Consider the following 11243-nt stretch of genomic DNA (forward strand, 5'->3'; position numbering starts at 1 on the left):
TTTAAAAAAGTAATTACTTAATCAAGCTCAAGTTTTGGGGCGCTTAGCGTTTGATCGTTTCGAGAAGCGCGCAATATAACTCATTGGTTTGGCTAAACATATTACTGACTACTTTCTGATGCATGATTCTTATAGTGACATCGCTTTTGTCGCTAAAGTTACTAGGATTGGTTCTATTCGCTGATCATGGGCGCTTAGCGTTCGGTCCTCTGGCGAAGGGTACACTGTTATTATCGATGTGCGCACTAGTTACTAATGTTACTTTGGGTACCATTTCTGCCTTTAAAGAAGTGATTAGTTAGTCAAGTTAAAATCTTGGGCGCTTAGTGTTTGATCGTTTTGAGAAGCGCGCTATATGAGTCCACTGTGTAGGTGAAAATATGACAGACCACGATCTGAACCGTGATTTCTATGTTGACATCGCTTTTGTAACAAAATCTGTTGTAATTCGTTTTATTCACTGATCTTGAGCGCTTAGCGCCGCAAAGCGCTAAAACTGTCCATTTTTTGGGATTTTCTACGGATATTTCATCCGGTACTTATAACCTTAAAAATTACAAAGTTTTAGCTAAATCCCCCGAGAGCCATTTTCCCATACATTTAGTGCGGGATCCTTTGTATATTAACTTCTATAAGATGACCCAACGTGCAAAATAATTCCTTTACATTTCTTAGATTGAGTCACCTCCCTCACAGCAATGGATATCGGCAGAATATCTCATTTATCTCCCACGATATCCAAGGCATATCGCAGGGACATCGCGAATGATATCCTACGGGGCGGAAATCTCGATAACCCTGGAGTGTCCCAGAGATATCTCAGAATATGTTGAGGATATCCCATTAATGTCCCGATTTTTCTAGTACGGGATATCTTAATGTCCATCAATCGGGGCATCCTAGGATGTTCATGCGATGTCCCATATTTAAAATGCAGGATGTGCCAAGGATGTCCCCAAAATATCCTAGCTAATTATTTAATTTTTTATACTCCTTGAAATTCATATATGTACCTTTTGCAAATAATTTATACTCAGTTCGCTTTAAATAAACAAACTCATTATTTCTCATAACAAACAATTTTCCCCGGAGCTACAAAGAATCAAAGATCTTCGCGCCGCCTTCATAAGTTTGCAGCCTTGTCTTGTCCAAAATTGTGACTTGTTGACCGTATACGGTCGTTTTACTGTATTTGCAACATTGTTTGAAGTGTCAGAATTCTGTTGATTGTTTATTCTGTGTAAAGTGTACAGAAGTTTTTATAGACACGTATTTATTATGCTTGGCTATATGCGTGTAGATTTAAGCGTAAGATGATGTTGTTCGTTAACATAACCTCCAATCACATACTTTGTTTTTTAAATGAAATTAAAGAAAAATTTTGCAAATTCCTTGAAAGAGGTAAAAAAAATGAACGTATATCAATTTAAATTAATTCTTTTGTGCAAGCTGAAAGTTTAAAAAGATGAGAAGCATTAGCTCTTGCTGCTTTTTCTACATTACAGTAAACTTAACCTCAAAAGTTTAAAAAAGACTTACCTAATATACAAAGTACTAATGTATATAAGTAACATTATTATTATATACGTAATAATATAAGTATTAAATGTAAAGCATAAGTGGAAAACTTCCTAAAAGCAATAAAATTGGTGTTCTTATTTCTCTGCTTTTATTTCTTGAATGAAAATCCACTAGTAATGTATTACAATATCTTTTTATAATATTGGGACATACGTGGGACATTTTACTATATTATTGGGATATCCTGTGGATATTCAGTTAAAATATAGTCAGGAGATTCTGTGACGATATCCTCCGAAGCGGAAATTACGATATCCTCCGGAGCGGAAATTTGGATATGCCACGGATATCTTGGACATTTATAGGACATTTTTCAGGATATCTCATATCCTTACGTATCTCATATCCTAGGGATATAACAGAGATATCATTTTGTTGTGAGGGCTATTTCTAACAATGATCCCCAGGTTTTCAAAACTAGATTTCTCACCGTGTTCTTTGAGTAATGATAAAATTTCGTATACTTTCTTATCATTTTTATTTTCTATATAAATGCATATAAAACTTTTAGAAAAAAATGCGAAATATTATTTATGAAATAATACTATTTGCGAGTGATGCAAGACAAACACGCGTAACAATTTATTCGACGAATTTTACGTAATAAATGATTCATATCGTTTTTGATTAAAAAGTTTAGCGTCATCTTACATACAAATTTGTATACTACTTAAAAATTACTAAATGATTTGATTTATTTAACAATAAGTTAAAATTAACAGAAAAATAATTTTTTTGTGAAGTATTGGCGTGTTTCTTGTTCGGTGGCGAGTCTGACGAATAGGACCGTTCCGTCAGAAGATTCATCAACGTATAATAAAACTCAGTATTGTAGCCACTGTAAAATATAATTATAATAAGAAATAAGTATAATTTTCTTAACACTTAATCATTTATATAACAATTTTCAAATCACTTTTTTTCTTAATTCAACTTACGTAAGAGTTGAATTGCAACTATAATAATTAATGTGTCACAATGCTCATCGATGAGATAGGTGACCATCATATTTCCTAAAAGACTCCCAACTCTACCAAAAAATCCTAAAAGCGTTCCTGCAAACATCCTAAAAATACGTCATGAATGCAAAATAATTCTTCAAGATGATGCAACTTGTCAGAAAGTTTCATAAAAAAATCATGAAATACCTGCAGTTCGTTGGGAAAGTCACAACCAATAAACAATACATGAGACTCATGGCCAGAGAAGTCATTGACTCAAAAAGACACGAGAGTATTAAATTCTGAATTGAAGATTTTACCAAAAATAGTCCCAGTGTCACGATGAAAGCCACCGCATTGGTAAAAACTACAAATTAAATCCTAGAGTTTAAATAACAGATAAAATATAAACATATGCAAATTAAATTAAACAAATAAAATAGTGCAGTTTGAATTTTTTGCCGAAATTACATCATAAGCCGGCAATAATATTAGGTATTTTAGGTTAGGTGAGGGAAATCCAAAATGTCTGCATGCCGAGGGTTAGACAAAAATACCATTTGCGTGGGAGGAAGCTTTATTTTATTAATACCTTAGAAAAAACGATTTACTATGATAAGTGTATTTAAATATTACTGTTTTTTCCAAAAGCTGATTAATTCAATAAAAAAAATCACTATTTTTTGTGATGGGTTTAATATATAATTAAACCACTTTTGAAAGACACACAATATTATCCAAATACACCTATTGTGAAAAATCACTTTTTTCCAAGTTATTATAAAAATAAAGTTTCGTCTAATACAATCTGTGTTATTGTTTGTCTCTCAGTGTGCAGACATTTTAAAAATACATCATTTAATCTATGGAGTTTTACGCCACTGTGGCACAAAATTTCAATTGAGAGATATTTTCCTTGTCTCGGAAAGTTACTATTAGTACATTTTCCTTTTTATTCACAGGGTCCGTTCAAAAACTACGTCACGCTATTTTTAAAAACTTTTTTTACCTTTCCCCGTCTGATTCAAAATGAAACCTCCTTTTTAAGGCAAACAATTTTTTTAAATCATTTAATAAACACCTTAAATTAAGGCCATGTGATGAGTGGGTCACGTGGCCAGATTCATACTTTACCGTCACTTTTTTTATTTCCTGACTTATTTTCAAACCAAACGCCACATCGAGTTGAAAATTTGGAATACTAAATAAGAAATGTTAAGCAAGGTGGGCCTGGCCTTAAATTTTTTATAATTATGAAAAAAGTTTTCTTTGTAAATAATGTTTCCGTTTATTTTTCATAATTATTAAAATTTAGGACTAGACCCACCTTTCTTTGTGCTTCTTATTTCTTATCCCAAATTTTCAACTCGATTTGGCGCTTCGTGTAAAAATAAGGTAGGAAATAAAAAAAGTGTCGGTAAGGTAGGAGAATCTGGTCACGTGACCCACTCGTCACATGGCCTTAAAGCAGAAAATATACAAAAATAATATTTTAACAGATTTCACAGCAAAAAATGTTTTTAAAATATGAGAAATAGGGTTATTTTTGGCATAAACAGGGGAACAAATTTTACTAAACAAAATCAATGTATAGGAAACTAATTGATATTTTTTATTTGTTTTATGAACTTTTCTATGTTAAATAAACGAAAAATATCATTATTTTGTCAAAAAGATTATTTTTTTAGAAAACGATTACATTTTTATCCAAGAAGCTTTCTATTTAAAAAAATTAACTTTTAATCTAGAGAGATTAATTTTCAAAAAGACAGTTGAGTTTTCGAAAAGAAGAAGACTTTATAACAGAAAAGTATAATTTAAAACAAGAGAATTAAATTCTCAAAAAATAGGTAAATTTAAAAAACATAAGACTTGAATTTGAACAGACCAAAATGATTTTTCATCCAATTAGTCGAATTATTAAATAAAAACAATTGATCTTCGACTAAAAAAAATGCATTTTTAACCAAATAGTTGAATTTTCAGGCCAAGCAGACGATTTTTTCAGAATAGAGTTGACGTTTTAATCCAAGAATACAAACGTTTAATAAAACCGTCCAATTTTTGACCAAAAAAGATTCCTTTTCAACCAAATATTTTAATTATCAACTAAAATGATAAATCATAAAAAAACTTTAATAATTAAGTTTATCTTTTAACTAAATAGTTCACTTTTTAATCAAAAATTTAATTCCTAATGACAAATATAATAGTTGATATTTAAACCAAAAATGTATTGCAATTTAAATAAAAAAAAGTTGAATACAAAAAAAGGTTAATTTTTTAAAAAGTAGTGAAATCTTTAAACAAAGCAGATTCATTTTTAAGCAAACCGTTACATTTTTAACCGGAAAACATCAAATTTTTACCAAAAGCATGAATTTTCAATAAAAAAGACGATTTTTTTAACATAGTTAAATTTTTAATCCTAAAAGTTTAATTTTAAAAAAATATATTTTTAACCAACAACTGTAAATTTTCAACAAGACAGTTGAATTTTTGATAAAAGATGCTGACTTGTTAATAAAAAAATAAAGTATAAAGTCAAATTTTTAAGCATATAGCTAATTTTTCAACTTATAAAGATGAATACTTAAAACAGAAGATTAACTTTCTACTAAAAGTCAACTTTTACCAAAAATACATGAAATTTACACCAAAAACTTAAATTTTCAACTAAAAAAGATCAGTAGTCAACTAAAAATGGAAGAGTTAAACTTTCAGTTTACATAATTAATTTTCAACAAAAACAAAAAGAATTGTGTACCAGCTGAATTTCATAAAAAAAGATTTGAATCTACAAAGAAATAATTTCATCTAACTTGTTGAATTCTCAACCAAAAGATCAAGTCTCGATTTAAAAAAAAAACGAAGTTTGATTAAAATACAAGAATTTTTAACCAACTAGTAGCATTCTGTACAAAGATGCAGGTTTGGACAAACGATATCAATTTTCAATTTAAAAGAAGAGTTTTCTACCAAACAATTGAATTTTTATCTGAAAATATGAATTCTCAACAAAAAAGTTGATTTTCAACCAAAGAGCTAAATTCTAAACTGAGATAAATTAATTTTTATTCAATAAAGGAATAGTCAAATTCACATTTTGAAAAATTAATCTTTATGAACAAACAAAAAAGGAATTTACAATCAAAGAAATCGATTTTAAACTAACAAAATGAATCTTTAACAAAGTTTCAACTGTCAACCAAGTAGTTAAATTTTGAATCAAGAGGATTAATTTTGTACAAAAGAAAGAAATTATACGAAAATACATCAATTTTCAATCAAATAGTTAAATTTTTTATTAAAAACGATTAATTTTTAACCAAAAATGTTATAGATCAATTTTCAGTTGAAAAAATTAATTATTAACCAGAAAAAAACAACGAATTTCTATTAAACCAAAAGGATTTTTCAATAAAATAATTCAATATTAAACCAATAGGATGAATTTTTAAGAAAGTAGTTCAACTTTCAACCAAATAGTTTTTTAAAACCAAAAAAAAAGAATTTTCACTGGAAAATTTAATAGTTGGAAATTGAACTAACACAATTAATTTTCTACCAAAAATGGATTAGTTTCAGTTTTAGCTGGAAAACTTAATTTACATCTAAAAAAAATGTCAAGAAAATAGTTAAATCTTCAATCAAATAGTAGAATTTTTTATCAAAAGAGATGAATTCTGAAATAATTTTCATTTTTTAAAGCAATTAAAAAAAATGTTATTCATATTTCTATTTTCTATGTGTAATGTCATACTCTGCGCCAACCCCTTCCTCTGAACTCATAAATCTTCAAAAACCCTTTTGCCCCCCCCCCTTCGATAGTATGACTTAGTTTTTAAAACGGACCCATATAGTATTTTTAAATTCGATTTCTATTGCAGAATCATTTTAAAAATTCACTTCGACATTATGGGTATCAGTATAAAAAAATTTATTTCTACCTAAAAAGAATTTGAAGCCCAGTCGATCAACACAAAGTGGCACAATTACAGCTGCTGGAATACAGGCAGCTGCTAGCCATAATGAATTGATATAAACACTAGGATCTATATGTCTACTACAAGAAGCAGGATCAATATCAATTTCCTATAAGAAGTATATAAATTTATTGGCAATATTGACCTGAGTATATTACTTTTACTGTAGGGGAGATCACCCTACAGTAGATAATGAAAATACAGTAAAAAATCATTAATTTAAAATTGTAATGTATACAAAATAAATAATTTCATTAAAATATTTCAAGGTATCTGTATTATCATCAGAAAATAACAGAATTTTTCAAGGTCTTTACAAACTATATAGAGCTATAAATTAAAAAAATGGTACACTAAATATTGTCTGAAAGAAGATCTTCTTTCGCTCGGCTGTAAATCCAAACACAGAACTTCCGATTGCCGGTCTGGTGCCTTTTCCCATTAAGCAACTGGAGAGATCGAGAGAAGAATCCTATTTCAGAAATACACGCATTATTATGCCAGGTGTTACAAGTCAAATTTTCCAAGGAATCTATATTATCTTCAGAAAATAACATAATTTCTTAACGTCTTTAAAAAAATAGACGAAGGTTTAAGATAAAAATTGTTCAAATTAAATATTTTATGAAAAAGATCTCCTTTCGCTCCCGTGGGAATCAAACCACAGAACTTCCAATATAGTATGTAAAGACGTTAAGAAAATTCTGTTATTCTCTGATGATAATACAGATTCCTGAAAAAAATTGACTTTTAACATCTGGCATAATAATGCTTGTATTTCTGAAAAAGGATTTTTCTCTTGATCTCTCTAGTAGCTTAATGGGAAAGCGCCCGATCGTCAAACGGAAGTTCTGCGGTTGTATTTCCAGCGATGCGAAAATAGAAGATCTTTTTTCAGAAAAAATTTACTTAAAATAATATTTGGGACACTGTATGTGTTAAGAAATCAAAATTAATTATTATTCTTTTGTTTGTGCTTTTAACTGATAATTATCTACTGTAGAGTGTTCTCCTCTAGAGCATAGAAAAAAACTGACGAAACAAAACGTTTCAGATACTAACTGAAGTGAGGTAATAGTTGATTACACCAAACTAAGGGAAACTTTCCGCCGTTACAGGCTTGTAACGTGCTGCCTCTGGCGGAGGCCACTGGAGACATTTGCTATCCACAGCGGAAAGTTTGCCTCAGTTAAGCGTGCCTACCTCTCCTTCATTCTGCTTAACCCATTACCTGCAACATTTCGTTCCCTTAGTTTTTTTCTTTATGCATAAACTTAAAAATTAAATGAAAAATGAATTTTTGAAAATTGTTAACGAACATACCATGCTAGTATTGAGAGACAATTGACTCGAAACAGTACAAATGCTTGTCGATTCATTTGGAAATTTCGACTCAAATTGAGCGAACCGCTCAAAAATTTCAGGTAACCAAAGTAGTAGAGAATAGTAAGAAGACAATTCTAAGAATCCAACTATGCATGCGACAATTATGCTTTTGAGCAATGCTGAAGATTTGAAAATACTTTTAGCTTGCCCTTTAAAGCTTCTTATAATATCATTAAATTTTTTGCTCTTCCTCGACGTCTTTTCCGCCTCGAGGGACTTGTTGTTCCAATATGCCACCATTTTTGCAAGAGCAGCATCCTCACCAGTTAATAAAGTTTCCTGAAAAAAATATCCATTTTAGACGCAACTCTCAAAATTTAGAAAAAGACGTTCCAGACGTCACATGCGAGGAATTTCGAATGTGAAAACTTGTAGGAAATATTCAACTTCACGAGGTACTTAACTGTAACAACAGATGTGAGACGAAGGGAAACTGGATTTCTGGAAAAAACAATGTTTTTCTCCGTTTTTATGTATCCAAGTGGAAAAATTTTGATTTTAAAGAGTAACTTTTATTGAACTACATTTGCAAAAGTTGTGAATATTACCAATACCAATTGAATATTCAAGATTCAATTTTTGGAAAAATACTATGCAAGGGCGGATCTAGAAAATTTGTATAGGTGGCGATTCTGAATTTTATTCAACGAATGTATCTGTAAGTGGGTGGGGGCGAGGGGCTCTTCTTATTATCCAGATAACAATATGCGCGCACGGTGATGAAGTGCCAGGCGCACACGTGCCGATGCAGTGCCGAATACAGGGGCCGTTCACTGACTCTAGTGTGTCTTTTACTGGAAATATGGTGTCGTTCACTGGATTTGAATGAATTATTTAATAATTCTAACAATAGTTTGGCAAACAATAATTATATTATGGTGTTTAGATTTAATAAAAAATCTTAGAGCACATGCTTATATTTGGAGCCTGGGAGGTGGGGCAAAATTTTGTTGGTGTTTTACATGGGGTACATTTTTTGTTGAAAATTCATCTTCTTACTTTTCTTATTTGAACATTTTTTAAATAAAAATTTAACTATTTAACTATGTATTTCGTCGAGACTTCGTCTTTCCCAGTAGAAAATTATTCTTGTTGATTGAAAATTTTTGTTCTTTTCATTGAAAACTTAAATATTTAGTTGGAAATCCAACTGTTTTGTTGTAATCTTGGCTTTTTTAATTGAGAATTCTACATTTTGGAAGACATTTTCTTTTCTTTTTTCAAGTAAAGTATCGTTTCTTTTTATCGAGGATGGAAGACTTTTGTTAGAAATTTGATTTTTTTGTTCTATACAAATGTTCTTGATTTTAAATGGAAACTTTTCCTTGGTTAAAGTATGAACTATTATCCCGAGAAAGCAGAGTAGCGTGGTTTAAAATTTCGGAAAAACCACCTAGATAAAAATGCGTATATAAAAATCAGTATGATCAATATAACTAAATTTGTTTCTAAATATGTAAAAAACGTAAAAAAATCCATAAAAGAAATAGAAAAAATTATTACACCAGGGAGTCCTTTTTATTCAAACATGCCACACTTTATTAATATGCAATATCCCTTACTGCTTGAAAGTTTTATTTTTAAAATTGTATTACTTATTCGATTGATTTTGATGCAGTATCAAGAAGTCGAAATCTTGAGGTATACGTTTTTTTCATTTTTTTAAACTATCTAAAAAGAAATTTGCTTGATAAATATCTTTTATAGCTTACTCTGAAACTCTGCTGTTTAAAACATCGCGCGCGCATGCCAGTTGTGCATGCGCATGGTTTCTCAGATGAGCGGGTCCTGTCCTGTGAGTGCGTGGAGTGTTTATAATTGCAGTGATCCCAGATTTGAAACGAGGTACATTCCAATCTTATCACAGGTCTATGTCCGTGTGAATAGAGTAGGAGACGATGCATATGACTGGGTTGCGCGCGCAACCCATTTCTCCTCTTCTGAATTTGAAAACTCGAAGGTGCACGATTGCCGGTCAGAACACTTCGGCGGTTCTCTTTATATCTCTATCTGCTTTGAAATAAAATCAAGAAATTGGGATTTTAATATTTCCAAATTTCGATGCTGGCGATTCTCATGATTCGAATACTTCGCGCGCCTCTTTATATGCGTATATTTTGAGGTTACATTTTTTCAAGTATAAAATATAAATCATATAAATATTAATACTATTATATATATAAATATATACACATATTATTAATGATAATATTATAATTATGTTATATTATAATAGTCTTATTTATATCTTGATCCGCATTTGAAAGAAATTGGCGATTTTGAAATTCATCTCGTTTGGATAAAAACTCAATTATTTGATTGCAAAATTAATTATTTTGTTGAAAATGTAACTATTTTGTAAAAAGTCCTCTTTTCTATCAAAAGTTCAACTACTTTTAAAATTAATTTTTTTTATTTGAAGATTCATCTCTTTCGTTGAAAATACATTTTTGAAACCGAAAATTTAAAAAATTAAACTATTTGTTTGAAAGTTTAACTCTTTGATTGAAAAATCATATTTTTCATTAAAAAATTCAACTTTTTGTAGATAATTTGTCTTTTTGACTTTAAAATTAAATAATTTCGTTGAAAATTCATGTATTTTGATTAAAACTTGTCTTTTTTTTGTAAATCATTAATTTTCTTGATCGAAAATTCATCATGTACAGGATAAAGTTTCAAACAAAAATGGAATAGTCCAATTTTCACATAAATATGAATAATTTTTAATCAATCCTAGAAGAGTTACATTTTCAGATAAAGAAAAATAATTTCTAACAGAAAAAATGAATTGTCAACAAAGTTCTTAAATTGTCAATTAATAAGATGAATTTTTGACCAAGAAAATTAATTATGTACAAAAAAAGACAAATTTTAAACAAAATCCATGAATTTTCAACGAGATTATTTAATTTTAAAGTCAAAAAGACGAATTATCTACAAAAAGTTGAATTTTTAAGCGAAAAAAATGAGTTTTCAATCAAAGAGTTAAACTTTCAACCAAATAGTTAAATTTTCAACCATAATTATAAAACGTTGTTAAGAAATACGTATTTTTGTACAAAGTACGAGGGTAGTTCAATAAGTCCTTAGAATGACCAACAGATGGCGCGCGAATCGCTCCAAATCATCTGTTTTCAGTCAGCACCACTCCCGACTAGATATATGGTGCAGTCATAGTCCACATCTTCTGAGTTTACGTGTTTTTATAACCAATTGAAAAAAAAATTGTTTGTTAAGAAAAATAGAAAAAAACGAGTTCAGAGCGGTAATCAAATATTTTCATTTAAAGGGTTTAACTCCATATGAGATAAAAAATGAATTGGACTCAGTTCATGGCACATCTGCC

General features: G+C 29.8%; 1 protein-coding gene across 7 annotated transcripts in view; it reads right to left on the reverse strand.

The window, feature by feature from the left end:
• Positions 1-2062: 2062 nt before the first annotated feature.
• The window catches only part of LOC117171471 (synaptic vesicle glycoprotein 2B-like), a 37633-nt gene continuing 28452 nt past the window's right edge, over positions 2063-11243 (reverse strand). For 4 of the 7 annotated variants that reach the window (XM_033358819.1, XM_033358822.1, XM_033358821.1 and 1 more), the window contains 5 exons: positions 7832-8173; positions 6473-6617; positions 2730-2889; positions 2520-2647; positions 2064-2419 (listed from right to left, as the gene is read on the reverse strand). In XM_033358819.1, the coding sequence (XP_033214710.1) occupies positions 2388-2419; positions 2520-2647; positions 2730-2889; positions 6473-6617; positions 7832-8173 (807 nt within the window). In that variant the 3' untranslated portion in view covers positions 2064-2387. Of the gene's footprint in view, positions 2420-2519; positions 2648-2729; positions 2904-6472; positions 6618-6809; positions 6981-7831; positions 8174-11243 lie in introns of those variants that run through there. The other 3 variants (XM_033358820.1, XM_033358824.1, XM_033358825.1) reach the window with 3 other exon arrangements.

The sequence above is a fragment of the Belonocnema kinseyi genome, chromosome 4 (assembly GCF_010883055.1).
Source record: "Belonocnema kinseyi isolate 2016_QV_RU_SX_M_011 chromosome 4, B_treatae_v1, whole genome shotgun sequence".
Taxonomy (NCBI): Eukaryota; Metazoa; Arthropoda; class Insecta; order Hymenoptera; family Cynipidae; genus Belonocnema; species Belonocnema kinseyi.